Raw genomic sequence first — 25,577 nt, 5'->3', positions numbered from 1 at the left:
TCCATGCACTTCAAACAGAGAACATTTTGGGGGCCTGATGCAGAACTATGTTTTCTTAAACATTACTGATTAGTTGTGCTTGCTATCAGCCCTATTTATATAAATATAACTTTTAATCCCATTCCAAGCCCACTGGAAAAGGAGCTATCCATGTTCAGTGGGCAGGTGAGGAGCTGCTGAGTGGTTTTGCACTGGGAGGTGAGTACTTGCTGTATCAGGGCTCAGAAAACTTCAGGCTTGAGCTCTTCCAGGATCAAGCCAAGGGAGATTATGTATTTACTCCTGGAAATAAATGTATCTTCTCACATTCATTTCACCTGAAGTCTCAACTGCATCTCATAAGCAGAGCATTTCCAGTATGTTAGAAGTCTGTACTCTAAATTTAAGTATCTTAGTTTCGTGCAGTGAGTCTAAGCCACAGCATATAAAATCAAGGTAAAAGATTAAGAAGAAAATTATTTGTTTAAGGTCACAAGGCAGCTGAACTTTAAAACAAAATCATGAGCAGCTCCGTTTCTCATTCAGTGTGTTCTCTGGCAGTTTGCAAGGGAATAAATCAATAACTGCTTTAATGTGACTGAAAAGATTAGCATACAGTTGAGTACTATGGGGTTTCTAAAAAGATTAGTTTTAAAGTCCTCGTTTAGACAGAATCTTGGTTTACCAATGGACATAAAGACACATATATGTGCCTTACTTTAGTTCAAACAGGTTTAAGAACGTAGCCCTCTCCTGCGTCCAGGACAGACAGGACGCTGTGCAGGAAGACACGGCCTTGAATCGCACAGCTTTCACACTGCATAGGCATCTCTGTGTCCTCTCGCATAGTGATGTTCACTTACACAACACTAATCTGAATCCATTTTTTAAAATGAAATGTTGGAATCAACTTCTCAGACAAACTGCCAGGTATTTTAACTACCGTGAAGGTTGAGGAAGAGAAAACAACCAGCAGACACCTGAAAACATGAGCTAAGAGTTCAACGGTCACAAAAATATCCTTGCTAGTGATGTCCCTTGAAACTTTTCCAGCATTAGAATCTAGTGTTGGATCTCCTGAGCCAGAGAAAGCTTCATCTTTCCCATATTATTAATCTGTTTAATGTTTAATCCTTATAAGAAGGATTCTGAAAATGAACTCCAGAAGATATCTGAACCCAAATTCTGCCTGTCCTACCTGTTTGGGAAGTCTACATTAGTGCAAGTATCTTGGGAAAAGATGAAATGTTTCTGAAAGTTTTAATCTGTCCAGAGATTTGAAGTGTTTAATAAGGCACTGGAGAGATTACGTGCGAGATGGCCAAAGCTGCGTGACAAACTTCATCTTAGGATGGCATATCACTTTGTGTATATATGGTCTCTATGGGAGTGTGTTACTAAATAATGTATTTTTCCTAAATTAAAATCTAATGCTTAATCATTTCATGATATATTTAACAGTTCTTATTTCAGCTTGCTTGCAAAGTTTACTCAGAGTTCAGCTAGGAAAATGTGTCCTGTCCCTGCGTTCCTTTCCATGTTTGCTTAAATGGCCTGTCAAACCGTGGCTAAGTGGTGGGTAATGGGAGCAAATTTAGCAAATCCATCCGTTTCCCCAATCCAGCGACATGTGCATTTTCCACTGCAGTGACCTACTTGACAAAACTGCAAACAGGCACAAGCACCAGGGTAAAATCATTTACGCTGGGAAAAGCCCATGCTGTTCCTCCTCTAGCTCCATCCCTAATGCTCCCCCAGATCAAGACCCAACAGCTCTTACACCTCCATAGCAGGTCTCATGATATTTAATGTTCTCCTTAGAATCCCCATTACATGCTTATCGATCAGCATCTGCACTTCCCATTAGCTTCTAAAACTCCTGCTTTCTGTGAATGGTTTGAAATCACAAAGCAGACGTGTGGAAAGCAGCAAGTAGATAAACCAAACACCTACACTTTGTCCATATTTTTTTCCATTGTGCCCATGGCAACCCCCTGGCGCTGGTTCTTGGGTCATGGTTTTTAAGTGCCTGCAATGGATTGCCCAGTAAAGAACTTACAGCTCGATTCCACAGTAAGCAACATCAATGTACATTGCACTGTCGATATTGCTGGGAGGAGAATCAGATCTGCTTTCCAGATCACCTCCCAGGGCAACAGTTACGTGATTTTAAAAAAGGTAAGGCACTTTAGAGAAAAGAAGTGTGATCTCTCATCATGTATTTACATTTGAAACAAATCTCAGCTTCCTACTTTCACTGGCTCAGGTTTCATCCAGGCCACAGAGCTGGAGGGTAACACCTTCACTCTCAATTTGGTTTTAAAGAGGAAGAAGGAGGCTTTCATAGCATCACAAAACGAAGTGGGAGGGGAAAAAAATAACCACCAAAATAACAGTCCTTCTCAGACGCCTTTTAAGAATGAATTGCATTTTAAAATATTTTAGCAGTTTGAAGTTGGCTCAGGTGTGTTTTACACATCATCAAATACTCACCAAGTCATGAAGATTAGTTGCCCACTTAAAATTTCTTCATGAAGGAAACATTCGGTAAATACTGCAGTTTAAAAAAAAAAGGTACCTTCATTTGGTACAAGAGTGTGCAATTCTACTGAAGTCAGTGAACTTACTATAACATCATCCGAAATCCTGGTCCTATACTGATATTTATCCTAGTAGGATAGGATCTCTCCCGTGAGAAAAAAAGGAACAGATAAGAATATTGATATGTTTATTCTTACAAAGCTTGATGTCGAACTTCAGTTCTTCTTAATTACCTTTCCTACTACACATCTCTATTCTGGACCCTAAGCATTGGGACCATTCCTCTTAGCCTTGACAGGCCAAAATCAGACATGAGGCACAAAGGAGGGTAAGCTAATTTTTAGCAAATAGAAAGTTGTTTGTTTTTTTTTTTTAAGAATAGCTAAGGGATTGCAAGAAAGTGTAAATAACACCAAGAAATGTTCTCCTCCCAGCCTATACAGTTTTGCCATTTCTGTGTTTTTACATGCTCCTTTTATACCATAGCCTCATATAGTATTTTGTAGTCTTTGTGGCTTTTGCATTTATGTTTATAAATCTAATCAGCTTTGCCACTCACAAGGTAGTCACAGGGATCAGGCCAAAGGCTATGACCTAAACTGGACTACTTAGGTGCCAAAAAATCCTCTTGCTGACAAAAAGCTTATCCTCAGTAACTACGCTGCACCAATCAGTGAGGTCTTAAGCCACCAGCTTATGACACAGAATATGCTTGATTTTATGCCACTTGAGTTTCTGAGTCACTTTGATAAGTTTTATGCAATTTTTCCAAAGTCAACAGAAGACAAGGAAAATAATCCTACAATGAATGAGATGCTATTTGTTTTTTCTTTTAGCAATAATACCTGCAAGTCTCAATAAAAAGCTCACAACTCCCTCATGCCACTTTTCAATAGCCATAAAAAAAATTAACCATTCCCTTCAACGGATCGTTGTTCAGTCTGTGATGCTTATAGCATGCACCGAATGCAAAAAAAAAATCGTATACCTAACCATTTTGTTTTCAAGTACTATGAAGACTTGGAAAAGCCATCAACACACTGCACACCTACAGTAGCTCTTTTTAAGCACACTTTGGAGTACAAAAATTCAAAAAAACTGATGAATAATGGTATTTATCAGCAGATGGAATCTGTCCATAGAGACATATAAATGTTAGGCAACCTGCTACTATTATTTGCTTTTACTCATGTTATTTTCCAGTGAACATTTTTTAATTATAACTCTGCAAGCAAACTTCATCAGTATACCCTTTATACACACTAGTGAAAGAAAAAATGTTGTGAGCACTGCAAGAGTTTCAGAAAAGAATTGCAAAAGAATTTTTTTAACACTGTCACGAGAAGTTTCCGTGACAGGTCAGTAACTACCTGCATTTAGGCTGCCTCGGCCGCCCAGGACACCCTCCCGACAGCACTGACACCTCTCAGAGGAGCTGAGGTCACCTTTCGCATTCTGGGTTTTGTGGTTTTGTTTGCTTGCTTGTTCCTTGATGATCTAAGCAATTTTAAGAATTATACCAGAAACTCTCACATGAACACAGGTGTCACAACAGCACACAAATCTGCACGCCTGCCATCCATCTGATTTACACGGAAGAGCTGACTTAGAAGAATGATCCCATAAGCAAGTCACCCCAGGAGAAACTTACCCATTTGCTGGTTTAATTCCACAGTTACTGGGGTGGTAACACACAGGTATCCTGACAAGCCAGCAGGCTCGAAGGGCACCTTCAACGTACTTTTTTTCTAATCCTTTAAACACATACCTTTTTTCCCCTCCCTTCAAATGTTATTCTCCCATCCCACCCCCACATAATAAAAAGGAGGCTAAATCAAAGGATGGAGAAAAACCAGTCCTAACCTCTTTAGGACTACTTAGTGAAATATTGGAATTCATAAAATTCACAAAAATGGAAATGAAACGTGGAAGGAGAAGACATGTCGTTCTGCTCTGCACAGACCAAACCAAAAACAGCCCACCGAAACAAGCCAAGGTATTGTTGATAATGAGGTCTGGTTTGGGATGGCCAAAGTCAGTCCTTTTGTATTATACAACACTGCTAACTCCTGAGAGCTCACTTCGGGCCAAGCAGCAGTTTCCCAGGGGAAGCTGCCAGGCTGAGTTAACTGTCATCAGCGGAGCACACCTTTGAGGAAGGGAAGGGTTCCAGACACCACACCACTGGAAATAGCGAGAGCTTATGATTTGGGTAGAAAACGTGGGTTTGGATCTGCAGCCTGACTCTACATCAAGGGCTGCGGGAGCACTTCTCGGGCCAAAGTGCCTGCACGAGACGCACCGCAGCTCCAGGGTGGGAGAAGACCCAGGGATGAGCTCGGTCCTGTCCCGGCGGCCGGGAGGCACTAAAGCAAGGACGTACAGCAAGAGGGAGCTGTGCCAGGTCCCCTAGTCTGGGTGGGATAAGGATCACGTCTAGATGTGCACCCACAGGCCAGTTTATGCTTTAGTGGACCTTTTTTTGAACGTAGGAATAAATGCAGAAAGGGTCACTGCTTGGTGATATAATTCTTAAAACCACCTTGGAGGGATGAAGGCTGCCCTCTGACTGTGCTTTTTCCTTTATCTTTTTTTAATAATTAAAATAATTTTTAGTTAAAACACTTAAATCTAGCAGTGCAAAAGCTGGCTGCAGGAAAAGTTTTGTCTGGACAGGAGAAGAACGCTGAACACCGTTTTACTGCGGCTTTGATGCACACTTTGACTATTCCCAACAAATCTATTCCTATGACTTAATTTGCTATTGAATCTGCAAGCATGCAATTTTAAAATAAAGATTTTGTTTTGGGGGAGAACCGAAAGCATCTAATGATGAAAACCGTCATTATCTGGGACATGAGGGAATTCATATTATAGATTGATAGATAATTACAAATAGTAAATGGAGTACTTTCAGGAGGCTTTGTTCATGACAAAAGCAGCACTGAGGGACCTGTAGTTCAGCACTGGCACAGATTTTCCTGAAAAAGAGGCAAGTATTATGTATGTTCATACACTTGGTCAAACTCCGTTCAGTGGCTTGCCTCTTTCTAGATGCCATTTTTAGCTCTTAAAAACAAGTAATTTCAAAAAATGGGGTATGTTAGGAAATATTTATCATATCTGTGCTACTCTTTCATGAGGTCTTTTGTTAAAATGTTTTAAACCATGGATTTCAATTGTGTTTGACCTTAACAAGGCAATCAAAGCATCCTTCTGTTTACCATAGAGCAGCAGTGAGCTCACTGACGAAGTTGCTTCACGCACCAGTGAAAGAATAAGATAAAAGAATTATTATTGAACTCTTACCAAAGCAGGAATTGACAAAGCCATACCACCTACAACCATGCTCCCCTCCAATCCATTTGCCATGGATGTTAGATGCAAAACTGAGGGTAGTGCCTGAGATGCACACTAACATGTCGCTGATACTGATGTTCAGGAGGAGCATGTTGACTGGGTTACGGAGGGTTTTAAACTTGCAGAAGAGGATGAGGACAATCAAGTTATTCAAGAAACCAAAAACCAAGATAAATCCAAGAAAAACAGCCACTACTGTGTGCCCATTTCGTGAGAGTCCAGCCCTTGGCTCAACAGGATCTGTAGGTGCACCAAAGCTCAGGTTGTATGTCCAAGTGTGGTTCATTTCGGACTTTGACACAGATCGGTGAGGGCAGAGATGCCAGGTGCCCTGTGCTGAAGTCCTCCAGCAGTTTCCCAGAAGCGTCCCTCCATCACAGGTCAAATCATCTCAGGAGTCTTGCGATCTTCACTCAGCTGAGATACCTCTTAGATGGTTATGCAGGTGTGAAATACTGTATTGCAGCACAGGCGTATTTTCCTGCACTGTGCCCTTCCAGTGGTCAGCTCTGCAGCTAACTCCGGGCCAGCAGTGCCAAGCAAACAATGACCTCAAATTCATCTTTATTATTTAAACCCAGGATCATGTTAGATGATCTTGTTTGAGGCTCAGAATGGAGAGTATCTTAAAAAGATGCTTCAGCATGGTCTCTTCCTTCAGAGCAAATGGGCAGCCCTTCTACCAAAGGGCAGCTACTGTTGTTTCTTCTGACAATGGATGTCCTTCTGAAAATAGAGAAGAAAACAAATGGTAAAAACAAAACAACCTTTTCCATACCAAGACCAAAAAGTAGGTACATAATTTACTAACAGTTCCTCCCTTTTCGAACGGTAACAAACACTTCTCAGTCTTTTCAGTTTTGTCTCTGATTTTCAACAGAAAAATCAGTTTGTTGATGTTTCCTTGGCTGTTCTAAACAGTTTTTCCCTAGCTCACAGTTTAGCATGGAGAAGGCCATTTGCACCTTTCTAGCAAAGTTGCTCAGGTGAGAAAATGCATGGTAAGACATATCTTTTGCAACAGCTTCCCAGAAGAAGAACTGTATCTTCCTCTACATTAAGTTAATCCACACCAAGTGAAGCTTCAGTCCTGGCTAGAGCTTAATTAAAACGATGAAAATTTTAGGAGGAGAAGAAAGTATTTCTTTACCCAGAAAGACTAACTTCAAGCGCAGTCCCTGAAGCTCCCATGTGCTTACAAAGGCTGGCAGAGCTGTGATATCAATTTCACTTCTCCCACGTTTACCAGTGGACAGATGTTCTCCTTCATTATTTATAAAGCAGCCAAACACCCAAAGCTTCACATCTCTCTTCCACCACAGACATGAATTTGTATACCCGCACGCAGTGAATATACTCTGTGTGTGTGTGTTGTGAAGCAACAGCAGAGTGCTTAATGCGGACGCGTAACTGCTTAGCCAGCCCTCTGCACGGTTGCAGGCAAATTCTGCACAGGCATTTCTATAAAAACAGAGATGGATATATATAAAGTGTGTATATATATACCTATATGTAGGATTTTCCACTCCTTGGTGTAAAATGCATGATGCCCATAGCTTGCTGAACTAAAAAATATGGAAACTTTTCTTTCATGAATCATGTGCTCCTAGAATGATTACACACATTTTAAAATGGAGCATCTTCTATATTACTCCTAACTACTGCTTTTTGGAAATTGTCTTGTAGGAAAAGATGTGTTAACCAACTGGAAAAAGGAGAGTTCAGAGTTTACGGAAGACACAAAGGTTGTTTGGTTTTTTCTTTTATCAGATCTTTGTGTCATGGTGAATGTTTATAGCAAGTATATCTTCTTACTATTTCCCTACTTTCACAAACTCACTGTGCTAAATATGTCTCATTATTGCAGTGATTTTGAACTCTAATGTATACAGTCTGTCTTTACTTTCTCTTCTGATGAGTAAATTATGTACACTTTGCAGACCTCCTACCGTTTGGTCATTGACAATCTGAAACACTGATGCTTTCTGTTTTTTTCCCCCATTTAGGAGGTACACGGTAATTTAAATTGGTAAGGGTCTCAGGTAGCATATCTAAGAGAAGGAACATTTGAAATCCTCTTTCTACCATTTTGAAAAAAAATATCCCCTGTCCTATTCTGGTTGCAGGTTATAGAAGGAAACTAACTGCGATTAACCATCAATATACTTTAAATTTACTCATAATTGTTTAAAGGAACAGAGTTAAAGTTTAGTGGAATAAAACACAAATGAAATAACAACTGATTAAAAAATACAATGCTGAGCGTTTCTCAGTCACTAACTGTATGACTGAAAAGGCAAATAGCTGCACTTTTTTTTGGTAGGAAGAAAGCATGGTGGCATTGTGCTGAAGGAGAGCTTCAGAAGGAAGAACTCACAGAAAAACAAGATTTACACTGAAATAAACGCAATAAGTAATCATTTGTAGATTTTATTTTTAATAATTCTGCTTACGCCCTAGCTTCTACCAAACTAATCTATTCTTTTTCCATCACTTCAAAGACAGTTTTGGCGAATCTGTTTGCACATGACTGTTCATTGAGGAATGCAGCTAAGGTCTGTTCTATCTGTTCCTCCCTTCTGCAAATCATATTGCAGAATCTGGCTTCAAAATCTGAAGAGACTTAAGTCTTATTTACATACAGATTAATTTCAGTTACAGATGCAATTTTTTTTTTCAAGCTGAACTGGTTACACCTAGATAATCTGTAGCAAAGATTATAGTATGCCGTCACAAATGTTTCTACGTGGGAATTAACGTCACCAGAATAATCACAGGCAAAGGGTCTGAATAATATTATCGTTAAAGCATCACAGCCTTGCTGTTAGACAAAGCTAAAGGTTATAATCCCCTTAGCAAACATGACTGACTTTATATATGTATCTCTATTAAGCTCAAAATATAAATAATAAAATGTAGATCTTTCATACACAGTCACATACATCCTGCATTCCTAAAGACATATTAAGAGCTCATATTTACAGTGATAGTAAAAGGACATTCACTCCCCGGATGGGATTCAGGTGACTAAACTTTAGCAGTCTGACACCAGGTGTGCAGACACAGCCCGGTGCCCAGGTCACTTCTCCACTGACTGCAACCCATCCGGCTCCAGTGGGATGAGTTCTGCCCTGGAGCGCCGGGGAAGGATGCCTTAACGCCCAGGCAAGAGGAGCAGGCCCTGGCAACTCAGTTAAGATAGATTTTTAAAAGTTAGTACACACATTGTGAAGGTCAAGCCACGCGGCCACTTGAAATCAAAAGATGACACAAAGGACGCACGAAGATGTGCTTCGAAAGGTTGGGGGTGAACTTAAGAGACAGGAGTCTGCAGAGGAAAACATCTGAAGATCTGGGCTGTGTAGGAGAAAGTCTCTTATTAGTAGCTTATGTATAAACTGCTAAGTTTTTCACACCTTTGGATGAAGTAAAAGCCAAAATCAGATTTCAATAAAGCTTCTAAACTCCCATGCAAATCCCTTGAGGAATGGGTCTAACTCTCACCTAATGTTACTATTTAACTGAATAATACACACTATTGCTGAAAAATACCTGAAGATGGGCTTGGTTTAACAGAGGTTCCTTTGCAACTCTGACAACCCTGTCTTACGGGTGACACTATGTGCTCCCCAAGTCTCCACAATCTAGCAGGACATCCTGAACCCTCCTAATTTCTAGCAAACTCAGGAGCTTGCAGGACTGAACTCTATCTAATTCTGCCAATTCTGCTTCTCAAAAAATGTTTAAAAAAACCCAATAAAACCTACAATTGCATTCAAAACAAATAAATGAGCATCCAGTTTGTCTCCTTGAATTCGTTTGAGTTGATGTGGAATGGAAAACATACCCAAAAGTGATACAAAACATATGGCCAGGTGAAACAGGCCAAAAGTTCATTTAACGTCACCAGTTATTAAATGCTTCATCTGTTAACCGGTTCTGACAGTAGTAATCTAAAGATACAGCAAAACAGACACCCATCACTGCTTGCACTTTTCTCTGAAGCAGTCTGTCGGAAAAAAAGGTTTCAAAAGATGTTATATCAGCTTCTGGGAACAGGGGCATTCATACTGAGCGTGTAAGGCTTCTTGTTGCACTTGCCACCACACATTAGTTTGAGCAGTATCCTACACCAGTGAAGCTGGTTTTTCTTTCTCACTTTGCCTCAGAGTAAGTACTAACTTATTGAACATATTAGCTTTAAGGGTTTACGATTGGTTTGGTTTTTTTCTTAAACGAACTCATGCGTTATTTCTAATCGGCAAATTCTTTACCATCTTCCCTTGCAAAGTTCTGCAACGTGCCAAAGATGATGCTTAATTCACTTTAAATATTTAACAGCTGACAAAATTGCATAAAATAAATAAAATCAAACTTCAAAATAATTTTGCTAAAAAATTTACACTACTCTTACATTATACTTACATTATTCTCTTGTGATATAGAGGAGCTATAAAAAACCCTTATATTTATGTATGCACACACCCTTAATAAGCCTGTTGCTGAGTTATTAAAATCAATTTTAAAATGGTGATTTTCCTTCATTTATGAACTTAGCTTTCTACTGAAAAGTTAAAAATATTCATAAAATTTCAATGACATTCCCAGCTGAAATTTTATCAAGGAGGAATCAATTTTTTTACCTGATGCCAGAATTATGGTAGGAATACTATAATTTTAAGTTTTTATACACTAAACCTTGTTTTCCTGATCAGAAACTGAATTATTCTTAAGAGCAAGCAACCACAACCAGAGGTATCACCTGAAATAATTTTTTCACACACAGTTGAAAGATAAGGGACTGCATGGGACTTTGCAACACTGCAGACAAAATTATTGGACTATTTTTTCCATGCCCTAAGTCACACTGTGAGATGTCAAGACACCCAGAGGTAGGTCTTTAGAAGTAGTCTAGAAGACAGAGAGGAGGCTCCAGATGTTTAGGTATCTCCCAGCTCCTAAAACTGTGGGAGAACCTCTTGCATGCAGACTTACTTTTAGGAATTCACATTCATGAAAAAGACAAACATGAAAACGAGAACAACGTAAGTGCAGAAACCCCTCCTACGCTCGAAGAGGAATTTTTTGTACCGAAACGTCTCTGCTAGCAGTAAATGAGACGGACCCATTCCTGAGCTGCGCCGAAGCGAGGAGAAGCGTCTCTTCAGCGGCTGGGCCGGGATGGCTGCAGCAGAGGGAGCGGAGCACCCAGCACCCTCTCAGCGCCCCGGCTCTGCCCGAGCTTTTAAACGTTGCATCAAGCCAAAGCCTCTTCAGCCCATCTCAGTTTACGATTTCTCCTTCACAAACTTTTTTACACTTCTTTGGGAGAGGCGGGGGTGAGCATAGAAAACTGGAAGAAAAACCTACCTGCATCGACCATCCAGAGCAACCCAAGGTAGAAAAAGCCACCTGAGTCTCCTCGGCGGAGACGTCCTGAGCGCCGACGCGCGGGGGCCTCGGCTCCGGCACCCCACGGAAGGCACGGCCGGGCCCCGCCGCCGCAGGGGTGACGGCCGGCGGCAGCGAGGAGCGGACCCCGCCCGCAGGGAAAGCGCCCCCCGCCCCGCGGGCCCCGCCCCGCCTCCCCCCGCCCGCGGATCCCCTGCGCCCTCCCCTCCGCGCCCGCGGAGCTGCGGCTCCCCGGACTGCCTGCCGGCAGGGCGCTTACTTTCCGCGGGATGGATGCCGTGGGCTCGCCCTGCCCGCCCGCTTCCTCCTCCTTCTCCCCTCCCAGGCGGGCTGAGAAGACATCCAACTTCGGGATGGCGGGGGAGAATAAAGAGATTTTTTTTAAAATCAATTAAAAAATATAAAAATAAAAATAAGAATGCCGGGGCAGGGCTTCCACCGCTCCCGCCTGCGGGCTCCCCGCGCAGCCCCCGCAGCCGCCGCGCTCCGCCCGCGCCGGGGCGGTGCTGCAGCCCGGGCCGCCCCCCGCCCGGGGCTGGGGGCACCGGCGGAGGGGGCACTATGGGGGCACTCAGCGCCCCTCATTTTGGGAGCTCCTGCGGCTGCCCCCTCCCTGCTGCAGGGACACTCCCCTCCTGCACTCCTCCCCCCCCCCACCCCGGGTCTGCCAGGGCATCTGTGGTCGTGGGGCACGTCTGCACAGAAAGGTTGGGCTGTACGCTCTTCGCACTCTGCTATGAAAGACTTTTTTTTTGTAAGCAAGCAGGTGTAAGTAGCTGTTCAGCAGCAGATCAGGAATGCAATTTAAAAATGTGTCAAAAACGTAACAGATGTCTTTTGTGTAATTCATCTGTTGTCTGCTTTGTCTATGTTTTCCACGTGTATCTTTACATTTGAAGCATTTACAGATTGAACAAGCACTACGGTCACTGTGTGCTGAAATCTGTGTTTTCAGAAATATGTGTATCACAGAAATAGCATATGGCTTGAAAACTATGTACTACTGTGTCTTTCTGTTACTATTACTCCTCCTCCTCCTCCTCTTTTAGATTTCTACTGCTCTGGTCTTTCTACAGGAGAAAAAAAGCCCATGGGGAATGAATTGCTGGATAAAAACACTAGAGGAAAAATATTCTGGAGTATACCTTGCTCTATTGAACATCTCTTAGCTCTGGTTCTTGCTGAACTTCTGAAAAGAGTCTTTTAAATTTGTAGATCACAGTTAAAGCCTATAAAATGGTCATCATAGTCATTTTATTCCACCTCAGTTAGATTTAACCTTTTATCTAATCACACTTGTCAGCTTTTTCACCTTTTCTGGCTTAAAGACAAACAAACCAATGCACCTATCATCACAGAAAAACAGCCCAGCAAAAAAGATGCTGTGGAGTCTCTTCATAAAATCTCTTCCCCAGTGGAAGCCTAAAGGCAGACCTCCTAGGTATTATTTTTTGTATTAATAACAAGATTTTGTTCCAAAATTCAGCTTAAGTAAAACTATTTCATTAAATAAAGTAAGAATTTTCTGAAGACATAATTCAGGAATACACCTAATACCATCATCTTCAGAAAATACACGATACCACAATTTTGCTGATTAGACCTCCACTGTAAACTAAGGACTGCTTCTCCCAGAATACAAAAACAAAACCAAAAGTAATGTGCTAATGTCGCATTCAGAGAGAGCAGGAGTGTACCTCCTTTAGAGATGTCTAATTAAAAATAAAAATATAAAGGGTTATTTTTTCAATTTTTGACTTACAAAATGTGTACCTCTGAAATTCTGCATTGTGGCATCTAGTTACAAAACCAACCACAGTTACCAAATGCACATACTTCTAATAATTTTTCAGCAGCATGAAAATGTGATTCTATAGGTATTAAATTGTACTTCATTACCTGGTCCAAAGTCAGATGAAACCATTTACTAAAGATAGCTGTGTTAAAAAATGGTTTGAAATTCATTTACCTGTTATGAACTTGGAAGTTTTCAAAAAATGGATTGTACCAGCAAAAAAAACTTGTCAACACAAACAAATCGTCAGGCAGTTTACATACCTGATTCATTGAATCTCTTTTTGTTTCACAGATTATGATTCAGAGCAGTTTGGCAGCATTACTAATTGCCAATGTGTGTCAGTGAAGAGCAGGCAGGCTGCCATGCTCTGGATGGTGTCCATCTGGGGTTGTAATTCTGAGGTCCTGGAGGTGCTTCAGAAATTAAACTGGGGCATTTGATTTGAATCCCTCGTTTCGTTTAACAAAAAATAAAAGTTGCGAGGGAATTCCAGCATCTCCCATGAATTTCCTGCTTACCTCCTGCTTCCAAACAAATGTGAGTTTTAGTAAAGTCTCTAATATCATACAGAAAAAAGGACAGTAAATGAATCAAGTGGGGAGCAATACTGAGAACACCTGCTATTGTATTCCCCTGGTGCAGCAGTCAACAGCTGCATCTGTACTGTCCTTCACAGCGACGCCCAAGAACTCATCACCCCAGGTCCCTGGCTGCAGCGGCTGGAGATGCATGGCAAGGTGGAGAATTGGGTGTACACCAACGCATAAGCCAGGTGGACAGATGAGGGATGAGGATTCACGTGTGAAGTTGAGATTGTGTCCATATGCTAGTTATAGCCTGTTTTCAGAAGATGCGCTTAAATTTGAAAGAACATAAGAGATCTTTAAGTTACTTTCTTATGTTCCTATGGGAACTGCTTTTAGCGTCCTTGTTTATAATCTCTCTAACTTTCCCTTGCTCTTTGAGAAAGACCCGGTTAGTCCAGCTTAGCACTAGGGGTAACATCCGTTCTGATGTTCTCAAAAGAGAAAAAAGTTTTCTGACTCTTTCCCTGGTTTTACTAAGGAGACTTCAAATTTGCATCAGTCATCATGATTTCGTTGGCTTAACACATGAAGTTGAGTGGTTGCTTAGCTCAGTGACATACTGTGCATACCCTGGGATACTAAAGACTGGTGGCACATTACGTGGTTTCGCCAAATAGTTGTTTCGTTAACAGTGGAATAATTTTGTTTTGCATGACAGTGATAAAATAAGGAGAAAGCATAAAGGAAAGGGAGGGAAACTCTTCCCTTCTGCCCGTCCACAGCTGCAAACATTTATAATTCTTAAAATCCTTACTGCAAAGGTATTTACCAAGGAATACTGGAAGTGAAACCAAAGTATCCTCAGATTTATCACAACACCTCATAGCCTATACCTTGAAACCCAACTAGTTGGTTACTTTTAAAAAATGGCAGCAGATAACAAATGCATTGGCCTGGATTCCATATTTCGATGTTTTGGATGGCACAGATTTCACAGTTTGTGAGTCTGGAGAGAGAACAGTTGATGTGAGTCCAAGATTTAAATTGCTCATAATCTCCTTATTCTGCACAAAGCATATGATGACAAGACTCTGAAAGCAGCTACTAAAATTTAGGATTAGATACAAAAATTTAATCACTCCTGTTTGGGAATTAAGAGATAAAAGTATATTGCATCATAATAAAACCACCGTCAGAAGATTTTGAAATGTCTTCTAAACAGTGTGGAAGAAGATTATTTCTTGTAGACTAAAAGAGAATTTGTGAGTCAAACCCAATTTTCTTCACCTAGAAACAATCTTTAGGTTCAGTTACCCACACAGAGGTATCTAATGTGTTTTTAGACATCCTCGAGAATCCCGTCCAACCCTTTCCTGCTAAACCAGAGGAGTGTAAGTCTCCAAAAGGTGGTCTAATAAAAGACATTATCTGTATTTGAGACAAGAACTTGTGTGCATAAGGCTTATCTGATTTTCCAAGTATACTATCTGGCCTAATAAAAGATACTACCTCTGTCTAGAAACCTTGTCTTACCTGCCCTTTGACTATCACAGCAAGAGCAACACAAACGTTCAGCGAGCCAGTTCTTTCAGTTGGTGTCTTGTTTCTGGGGGATGATTTTGCTTAGGCTTCTGCAAGGCTCTTAACTTCCTTCTCATTTTTGTACTTCATCTGAATTTCTAAATCGCAATCAGATGGTGCTTAATTTACCTACAGATTCTAAAGACACATCTAAGCTGTGAGACAGAGAAGTATTTCCCAGGGTCTGGATCTAGACAGGAGATCCCAGCTGCTCCCTGACTCTACAGTGTGTGCACACTGGTTGTGGTCATGTCCCCTCTTCTTTCTCTAACCAGTCCCAGTGACCCCCCCTCTTGGTGACTGAGGGATACTCCAACTTCAGGGGCACCACACAGCAGATCTAGGCAAGACAGCAGGACTAGAATTTTTCTCTTTCCGGTAGCTTTCTTTCTGAAGTTTATAGTAAATTTAAACTATTCTTTCTGTAGCTTTGCACTTTACTAAATGCTTACTTCAGATTATTTTGAGGTTGCCAAAGAAGATCTTATGCCTTTTCTGTTCACAATTCATGCCCAGAGTCTTCTGCCATCAGCAGAAGGTAAGGGGAAGGCAACAGGAAAGCTTTCAGAAATCCAGGCGCAAAGTTAGAAGTGCCCTCAGAAGGCATCAGGCTTCAGGTAACACAAACACCTGTGCCTCGCTTCACTGTGGTAATGGGGGATATACGGGAAACGTCTTTGCTGCAGTAAAGGGGAAACCAGGGCAGCAAAAGGAATTTTTTGTTCAAAAAGGCAGAGTGGGAACTATGGAGGAAGCTCAGATTGTTATTTGGGCTTTATCCAACTTCCCTCAGTTTTATGCAAGATGGGAGTTAGCTTATATTCTTCTTCCCTCTGGGGATCGTGTGTTTCTCTGACCTGCTGTCACCCAGAAAGAACAGGGCTGACCAGAGCCAAACTGGGGGTCAGAAAGCTGCACGGCCGGTCCCCGTCCTGGGTGTAGAGCACAAATTTCATCCTCCAAACCACTCCTGGCATCACTTTCGCTCTTTCCCTTGGGTAGCCAAGGGAGGGCACTGCATGCATTGCTGACACTGGTCCTGGGAAGACAGATGTTCAGTGCAGCTGCCGATTGAAGATAAAAGACATCAAAGAAAAAAAGATCGAAGGATGACAGAAGACAGGTCAGGCACCCTACATATTTGCATTTAGCTGGCAGAGCCTTTCCTCAGCAGAAGTCCCTCGGAGATGTTCTCCATCCTGCCTCCTTGCCAGGGCACACCCTGGAAAAACAGATTACAGGCATTTCTCTCTCCTTCCACACTCTGTCAGCTCTATCACTCCTAGTGCTCCCACTGGAAATCAGATGGATCACTGGAAATCACAGTCTCACCCAGAGGTACCTCTGTTTCTCCTGTTGCCTGGCCACAATAAAGGTGGCTCAGAGAAGAGCAGGATTTTGGATTATTTTGCAGTATGCCAAATTGTAAAGGCTCAAAAATCACATCAGACTACCTCAGACAAAAAGGACTTTTTAAACAAAGGCTTGGTTATTTAAGCCCTCAGCTTGCATTGCCCTTCTGGAGTTAGGTGTGTGCTTGTGTATGTAGACAGAGAGAGAGGAATATTTGTGATGCTCACGGTTCCATATTTAGCTCCTGCAAGCATATCTGTTCACTGTGTACCCAGGAATTAATGCTATCTCTAAACAGTCTCCCTAACAGCCTCTACTATAACTGCTTCTTCAGAGTGATCCTACCACCCAACAGTTCTCCTTAACTGTGTGTGCTTCCCAAATTCACATCAGTCCCTCTTGCACCTCCAGGAGTTTTGCATCCACCTTATCAAAGTCCTTGGGGCTGCAGGAGGCTAAGACACAGACCCAGAGCTCTTCACCCTTGCATCATTTTCTCATCTGATGTTTCTTTGAGGAAAGATTTTCTCCTGGGCAATAGAAAGGGAACAAAACTAGTGAGTTTCCTGATTCCTATTCAGAGACCATCTCTTGAGATGAGGAAGGGGAAGAGCTATTTTTCTCTAGCTTTACCCTGTCTGGCCATCCTGCCCCCACCAGTGGCTGAGACAACTGGGTGACAGTCAGAGCTTGTCTGTAATTTGGTAGATGGCTGGGGTAGTTTGCTTTCTGACATTATCTCCAGCTCAGCTGAAATCTGGTATTTCCTTACTTATTATAAGACCTGGCAGTAGGGATGTTAATGGAAAATACTGGGTAATTTGTCAGTCCAAGCTAGCAATGCACACAAATGTCAGATCTGCCACAGGGAGAAGGTAGGGCACTGAGCTGTTTCATATTTCTGAATGTGCTCTTGCCAAAGTGCTACATCTTACTTTTCTTAACAACCACTTAGCAGTTCCTTTGATTCACAGATGAATTTTTTACAGCAGTTACATTTCATACTGGATGTGAGACTTACACTTCCTTCAACCAACAATCTGTTTTCAGCAGAAGGAGGGAGGCAGCTGTGGAGCCCACCAAAATCCAAATTCGGTGTACAGAAGAATGGACTAGGGAAAAGAAAAGGATCAGAGGAGCGTGAAATTATATGTCTTAAAAGATTGGCATGAGTCTTAAATTTGTTTTGCAGCACAGAGATTATCTAGTAGCTAGAAGGTTATGTCTATACTACAGTGGGAAATTTAGTTTTAACCTGTGGACACTTGCTTTTGTTCCTGTCATCCTAGCTGTCCTGGGTAACAGCTTTTTGTAAGTGACACAGACTTGGGCATCAACCACCTGGGCCTGGCTGGTTCTGTACAAGCCCTGAAATATTTGCTGCCATGGTTTCACTGCTAAAGGTACCCGCGCTAATGCACTTAAAGCCAGCTCCGTTATTTCTCAACTCAGATCAGGTGCATCTTACAGCAGACGGCTGCCCACTTCGATTTCTCTAGGTTGTCTCACATGTATAGGACTCTCCGGGTTTGTCTAAGCTACAGAGCCACAGACACCTTCCATGCTTTCAGGTCCAAGAGTATACCTTCTTCAAGTCCCAGCTCCACTTGAGGGCGAGACTCAGCCCATGGCTCTTCTGACTTCTCCTGTACCTTGGTTTTAGAGGAGAAGTGAGCATATGTATCAGCTGCTTGTCCTGAATTACCCCATCCACATCCCTGCGCTGGACAACCAGGAGCCACAAGGCAAGCAATAATCAGCTGAGACGCAGGCTGATGCATGTCAACACCATGACTGAGTAGTACTTGTATAATAGAGATGGTGGGAACAAGGGCACAAGGGGTTTGGGTTCTGTCCTTAAGAATTTATCAGCTGCTGTTATTGCTTATGTTCTAGGTGATATAAAGGGTCATGTCCATGATCAGGACTTAAATTGGAGCAGAGGTACAACTTTTTCCCTTATGTTCCTTATCTTTTTGATGATGAGTACATATTTTTTATCATATTTTCCTTACTAGGAAGAGAGGCTTATTGTTGGGCTTTTTTTCCTCTTACCTAGATCTCTAGTATCTAGATTAATTTGGTTCTGTGAGAATCAAAACTTTCATTTATAAAAGCTTTCACTTATTTAAGATGTTTCAAACATGACCCCAGTTAAAACTGACCCACGAAAAGTACAGAAAAAGAACTTCAAATTGATGGTGATGGCTGGCTCAGCCTCGACTGACTTGAAATATGTATTGAATATCCATATTATAAGAGATTTTTCCTTTTCACATGAAGTTATTTATAAGTTATATATAACTGGTTTTATATACTATGCTTTTTTAAAAAAGGTAACTAAAAAAAGTCAAATAATGTAAGTAACTCTGGAAGACTCAGAAGTTAAATGAAGTTGAAGTAACTATAGGTTTTAAAATGGAATTATATGCAACAAGCCCAACAGTGGATTTACTCATTTGATTTATACACACATTAAAAAAACCATTCTGAGAATTTAATTAATATTCAAAGAATCTGGCTAGGGACTCAAAATTACTGGCTAGTGAATTTTTGTCTTTGTATAAGTCAGGAGGCAGAATCTATATTTCTAAACTGCTGTCCCATTCTTGCCTCTTTCTTAGCAATTGGTCCTGGAGGGGTAGTTTTTCCATGAACACATTCTGTTTTCTGGAAAATGAAAATTATTTCCATCCATTTTAAAGCAAAGCACAGTGTGTGAAAGCATAGTAACAAGATTTCCCATGCAACACAAACTGAACTTCTTAAGAGCAGGCATCTCAGAGAATTTAAAAAGAATTTACACCACAACTGTAATTATTCTCATCACTTCCAATCCACATACTTAGCACTTCCTTGCTCACAAGTCCCTCCAGCAAAATGTTTCTCTGCTAGAAAATATGTTGTGTTCTCGTTGGAGATGGATTCCATTCTTGTCAAAAATATAGGTGGAAGATGGATAACGCGTCTCTCATAAGTCTTTCTGTTGCTTTAGCTCCACTTTTTTTTCCCTAGGGTCTCTCTCAAACTTTCATTTTCTTAGTCTCCCTGTGTAACCTTTCTTCAGGTAAAATCTCAACTCTTCTAAGCCTATCATGATGGAGTGGGACTAAAATATGACTTTCAATTTTCAGGGTAAGTTTTCAATTAAGCTTAATTAAAAATAAATCTTTTGAAGTTTTTTCTCTGAAAGTTTAGTCGTTAAAAAAAAGGTGCAAATGGAGGAGGAAGATGGTTTCATTCTCAGAATGTTTCTCTTAGAAAAATGTATCAGATGATGTCCCACAAAAATATCAGCTCTATGACATTTTTCACCACTCACAAAAAGCAATATTTCTGAACAAAAGCAATATTTCAGAACAAAAGCAATTGTTTCAGTGTTACACATTCAGAAGCGTGTTTTAACCAGGAATCATTTGTAAATATGTATTTGCTTTCTATTTCCTTTTTTAGATCTAGTTGTAGAACAAGATTTTGCAGCAGATGTAATACATGCTGCCAACAAGAGCAGCCATGTTATACAAGAGCCAGGTTTCTTACAAAATTCAGTAGATTCTTTAGCAAGATGACAGCTGTTTTTTCTTGGCATTAGTGATTACAAATCCCTAAGAGCACACTTTGAAGGCTTTATGACAATCCTGGCCAATAATGTAATTGAATGAGGAGATCGACATTCACATTCTGCAAAAAACAATTTGCCGAATACTTGTCATGTTCCAAAGTTAGCATTACCACCTTCTGAAAACAAGAACAGACAACTCAGTCAAATGGCTGCTGGGCATGTGTCGTAACTTTAACAGCAACCAGCAAATCCATAGCAGAATTGGCTGCTGATAAGAAGCCAGACACAAAAATACCCATGTGGTAAACACCGGGTGAAGAGTTCTGTGCCAAACGCAGTGACCGAGGTGAACAACAGAGCAAGGGCTACGGAGGTGTTTACTCTTATTATGCAGAAATTTGTTTTAGGGGGGTATGTGTGAAAATTGCAAATGCCCAGTGTTTCTTTCCTTCTCTCCTCAGTGAATCAGTGGGAAGCCAGGGGCACACTTTCCTTGTACTGGGATCTGCTGGAAGATGTGACGGCAGGACTGCTCTGATGTTTCAGGATGTGTCCTAGTGCCTCTCCTAATTCAGAGTCATGATCCAGGTTGCAAGCATTAAATGGGTACTCAGGCACCTGGCTTTGGGGCTCAGAGGCTTCGGAACGTCAGCTCTGCTTATATTGCTTTTTCGTGTCCCACCTGTGATGGAAATTAATGTGTATTAACTCCTGTTGGTCGATGGGCTGTAGAGACTGAGAGAACAGGACTGTGCAAGGGGGAGGTATTACTGTGAACCATCACAGCTTCTGTGATTCATTTAAATTATAGGACTTCAGAGCAGCAGAGCATTAAAATCCTGCTGTCTTTGGTTTTTGAGAGTCAAAGAGAAGATACTTCCTTGGGTTTTGATTTAGAATCATTCTCCCAGAACTGGGTTTATCTCCTCTTTGCTGTTACCCTAGAAACTGAGCTGTGCTCGGGGAAGCAAATGGGATCAGGCTCTGGGGCTCGAAGGAAGAACAGCTTCTCTCAGTCAGGTTTCTGCCAGGAACCTGGAAACACAGCATAGTAGCTATTTCCCCCGGAACAGGTCTTTCCTTGGATGCAGCTGCTCCCATGGGCTGAGAGGGCACATCTGTCTCTGACTTACGGATTCAGTGGTGGGAAAGTGTCCTGGTTCTGGCTGGGATAGAGTTAATTTTCCACCTAGTAGCTGTTATAGTGCTGTGTTTTGGATTTAGCATGAGAATAATGTGATAACACACTGATGGTTTAGTTGTAGCTAAGCAGTACTTATTAAGTCAAGAACTTTTCAGCTTCCCATGCTCTGCAAACGAGGAGGTGCACAAGAAGCTGGGAGGGAGCACAGCCAGGACAGCTGACCGAAACCGGCCAAAGGGATATTCCATACCATATGACATCATGCTCAGTATATAAGCTGGGGGGAGTTGGCCAGGGGGCTGCTTGGGGACTGGCTGGGCATCAGTCACCAGGTGGTGAGCAGTTGCATCACTTGTTTTTCCTGGGTTTTGCTCCCTCTCCCTCGTTTTCCTTTTCATTACAATTTATTATTTTATTTTATTTTATTTCAATTTTTAAACTGTTCTTGTCTCAACCCACACGTTTTCTTACTTTTGCCCTTCCAATTCTCTCCCCCATCCCACCAGGAGCGGGGAGGGTGAGTGAGCCTCTGTGTGCTTAGTTGCCGGCTGGGGCTAAACCATGACAACAGTTAAGCTTTAGCCTTTATGATTAAGATTAGGCTGAGTTTGGTAAAAATATGGACAAGACAAATATATATCTGCAGAATAATACCTATGTTAACAATTCATATATTTAATCTGAGACATGTACATTTGATATGAGTACATTTTCTAGGTGGCTGGTTTTTTGAGTCTGTCTCAGAATCCCTGAAAGCTTGCAGGAGGCCCATCAGCATTAATTTTCCAATGCCTAACGCATACAACCCAACCACTAGCAAGCTAAATTCTACAAAAGCCTCAAATACAGGTGTATGCATGCAGGAATAATCCTCAACTTAATAAGCAATCATCCTGGCAAGCATAGGCATTAGTTTTTCTGACAGAGTGAGTCCCTGGACAGTATTAGAATGTAAAAGGAGAGTTGAGAAATATTTATGTGCTGGGCAGATGCTAGCTGCTGCTGGGCATGCAACTGGCAATTACGTTTTAACAAGAGAATAGGCAATTAAATTTTTTTCTATTCATTACTGTGCAAAAGGATAACAAATATTTGAATGGTAGTGCTTAATCACCAGCTGGATTTATGGATTATTGTGTTTTGAAAACAGGGTTTTTTGCTATAGCGTGCTGCAGATCTCTGCGAGTGAGAGGTGTCATTTGTGTAGAGTAGGAAAGGCGAAGGGCCCGGGGCCATACTTAGCATAAAAGACAAAAATGTTAAATTCCAAAATGGAAGGAGAGGAAAAACAGCCTCGCATTTTTGCTTGTATCCTAGGGTTTTCTGTCGTTAGATGGATTCTCCTGTGAAAGGTACTATCTTGTCATTTAAATTAAAGTAGCAGAAAGCAATTTCCTGAAAGAGGAAAGGTGTTAAACTGTAAATTACTTATTTCACAAGGGCAAGTGCACTTGAGTGACTTCACCTGCAGAAGCAGCCCTGGGCAGGGAGCTCCCTTCAGTGGCCCCACAGCTTTTCCTGATGTCATCAGGAGAGGAAAAAAAAAATCTCTTTTTGGGGAAGTTCATTTCCAAGGCAAGGCCTGTGTCTGTGCTAGTCTTGCTTTACCTGTAGAGCAACCAGTAAGAAGCTGGGGTGGGGGGGGAAATTAATCTAACAGTGGTGGTATTTAGAATTTCAAGTTATGCTTTCCTTGGAATGATTCCTATCAAAATGAGTTATGCTCCTTCCACCACTTATTTAATGTGGGCATTTTTTTTTAAAAAGCCATGAAAAAGCAAGCTCTGTGGAGCTTAGTTTTAGAGCCAAGAGAACCCATTTAGTGTCTGGAAAACTTTCCTCAACCCTGCAGGTATGCTGAAACCACTGCCTCTTATCCCTGTATGTTTGCTTCACAGGTTTGCTGTGCTTCCACATTTGTCTGCCTGTATCTCTCTCTCTCTTGTTTTTTTTTGGTTTTGTTGTTGGGGTTTTGGGCGGGGGGGGGGGGGTATTATTATTTGGGAACAGGACCACTTTTTGTTCAGGGTTTATACAGCACCTATGGAGTTACAGTCCATGACCGAGGACAAGGATAATGAGGTTATAGCCAATGACTATACTTCTAGGAGCAACTAGTGCAGAGGTAGCAACTGCTGCTTGTCTTTCTGAAGATAAAATCTTGGTCTTTTCTACCTGTTTCTCTTGAGTACAACCAAAAGATGGCAGCATTTTACTCAGCATCGGTGTGTGAGCCTTGCAACCGTTTACAGGCTGCAACTCTACACCCTTTCTGAGATGAAGTGAAAAATGCAACTTCTAATTGAGTAGTCAGGATTTCATTATAATCCCTACTAAATATAAACCATTTAAAAATGCATTTATACCATAAGTAAGAATAAATACTATCCTGGAAACATATTTTTTCAATAATTTTACTTAAAACTTCCTAACCATTTTTTTGGGAGATTAGGAACACGAGGGTTTTTTTACTGTAGTCGGGTTTATTTTCTGCCTACCTTTGTGTTTGCCACCAACTCCCAGCTGTAGTCAGACCTGAAACTCAGTTTTGTTAATTTTGGACATGTGAAAGGAGAGATGTGGGAAATTTTGACAACTCCGTAAGAGCTTTCTCTGCAGTGAAACTTATAAAGATTTTTTGTTTAATACTTTTCACTTCCAGCAAACTTTCCATTCCTGTGAGATGCAGATCAGCATTATTTCAGTCACAGGTGTGTAGAAAGTGAGTCAAATAGAGTTATCTGGCTTCTTAACAGGTGCCTTCTTGGCACCCTTCTTAGGTATCTTTAGAGACTTTTACAAATGCCAACAAAGCACCTCTGCATCTGTAGGTGCAAAACACATGTGAAACCCCAGCCTGAAAGGGACTCATGCTGTATTAAAAGTTCATGCACATAATTGCTTTTGCTTCTGGACCACATTATAAAGGCTGATCTCAAAACCTTGCAAATAGCTTTAAAAAATAGATAGCTTAGCTGACACTGTTAAAAACATCAGGTTACTTTTATATCTTAATTTTTAAAAAATAATGATTTTTTTTCTTTAGTTTTTTTTTTTTTATTTTTCCCCCCCCAAGTTTATGAACACTAATGTATACATGCACTTGATTAAGTGTACCTAGATTTAAGGGTATTAGTGTGCAGTAGCGGTAACTTTAACACTTTGTCTTAAAACCTTTCCCAGTCATTCAGCTAATTCAGATGAAGGGACAGAAAAAACTCTTCTTAAATCTATTGTCTGTTTGTCTTTAGGCTCAAAAAGCCTCCTGGGTACTGGTTGACATTTTGAGGCCTATCACCTAATTAGAAGGGCTGCAATTTCAATTTGTAATCGTGACCTGGGTGATGTGTGCTGAATACTTCATCTCTGATGCCCGGTAGATGTCTGCACTGGCTGCTGTTGGATCAGTGCACCAGTGCCCGCCCTCATCACGTGTGAGTATGTGTGTGCGCTTGCAGCAATTCGGATGAAAACTGTTGAAGGGGCCTGGGAGGCATAGGTTACCCATCACTATCACTACAGAGTCCCCATGGGGACCATGGGCAAAAGGTTGTCACCAGCACCCTGCAGTAAGTCTTTTTGTTTGCTGGTTTTCATCGTCTTTTAACACCATAGCTGGGAAAAAATGTTTTCAGCTTTAAACAAATGACAGCGGAGAACAAAATTACTGCATGGAAGGTTAAAGATGGTCAGCTAATCTAGCCTGAGTGTGAGAGACCAGCTGAAGTCCTGACACTAGCTCTAACAATGGGTTTCAAGCTTTTCGGGAAATTATTTCACAAGATGCTACAAAGACATTTCACCCTATCAAAAAGGTTCTTCATACTTTTTTTATGGCTGAACTTCACTGAAAATAAGTATCATGCGTAAGAGGCTGCTCAACCCATATAATTTGGTAAAACTTGCTCAAGTTTGCATGATATTTACATCTTTGCCATAGGGAAACTGAAAAGAGTTGTCATCAAGGCAGATGGGACCGATGGTGTGAGCAATCTCTGCCCCGTGGGGCAGAAGAAATGAAGGGGATCTGGAAGTCCTCATCCCTTACCCTGTGACCTAGCCAAGATGAGATAATCGTCTGCTCTTCGCTCCTCGTGGGCCTGACCGCACCCCCGCTTATCTTTGAGGCAATGGGGAATAACGTCACTGGTGTGCGGAGCTTTGGCCATGTGAGGTGAAGTAGTCAAGCTGTGGGCTGCTGAGGGAATGCCGGGGAAAATAAGCAAGGTTATGAGTTCCTAAAGGATTAATAAATCAAACTCAAACAAACAGATGTTAAGCAGTTTTCTAAGCCATCCGTTGCTTTTAATTTGATTAGTT

General features: G+C 41.4%; 1 protein-coding gene across 1 annotated transcript in view; it reads right to left on the bottom strand.

The window, feature by feature from the left end:
• LOC142075952 (pinopsin-like) overlaps positions 1–6,175 on the bottom strand; it is an 84,762-nt gene extending 78,587 nt beyond the window's left edge. Inside the window, exon 1 of the mRNA XM_075138187.1 lies at positions 5,830–6,175. Within this exon, the coding sequence (XP_074994288.1) occupies positions 5,830–6,166 (337 nt within the window). The 5' untranslated portion in view covers positions 6,167–6,175. The remainder of the gene's footprint in view (positions 1–5,829) is intronic.
• Positions 6,176–25,577: the final 19,402 nt, after the last annotated feature.

Source organism: Calonectris borealis, chromosome 1 (genome assembly GCF_964195595.1).
Source record: "Calonectris borealis chromosome 1, bCalBor7.hap1.2, whole genome shotgun sequence".
Taxonomy (NCBI): domain Eukaryota; kingdom Metazoa; phylum Chordata; class Aves; order Procellariiformes; family Procellariidae; genus Calonectris; species Calonectris borealis.
This window is presented reverse-complemented; position numbering and strand designations above follow the sequence as displayed.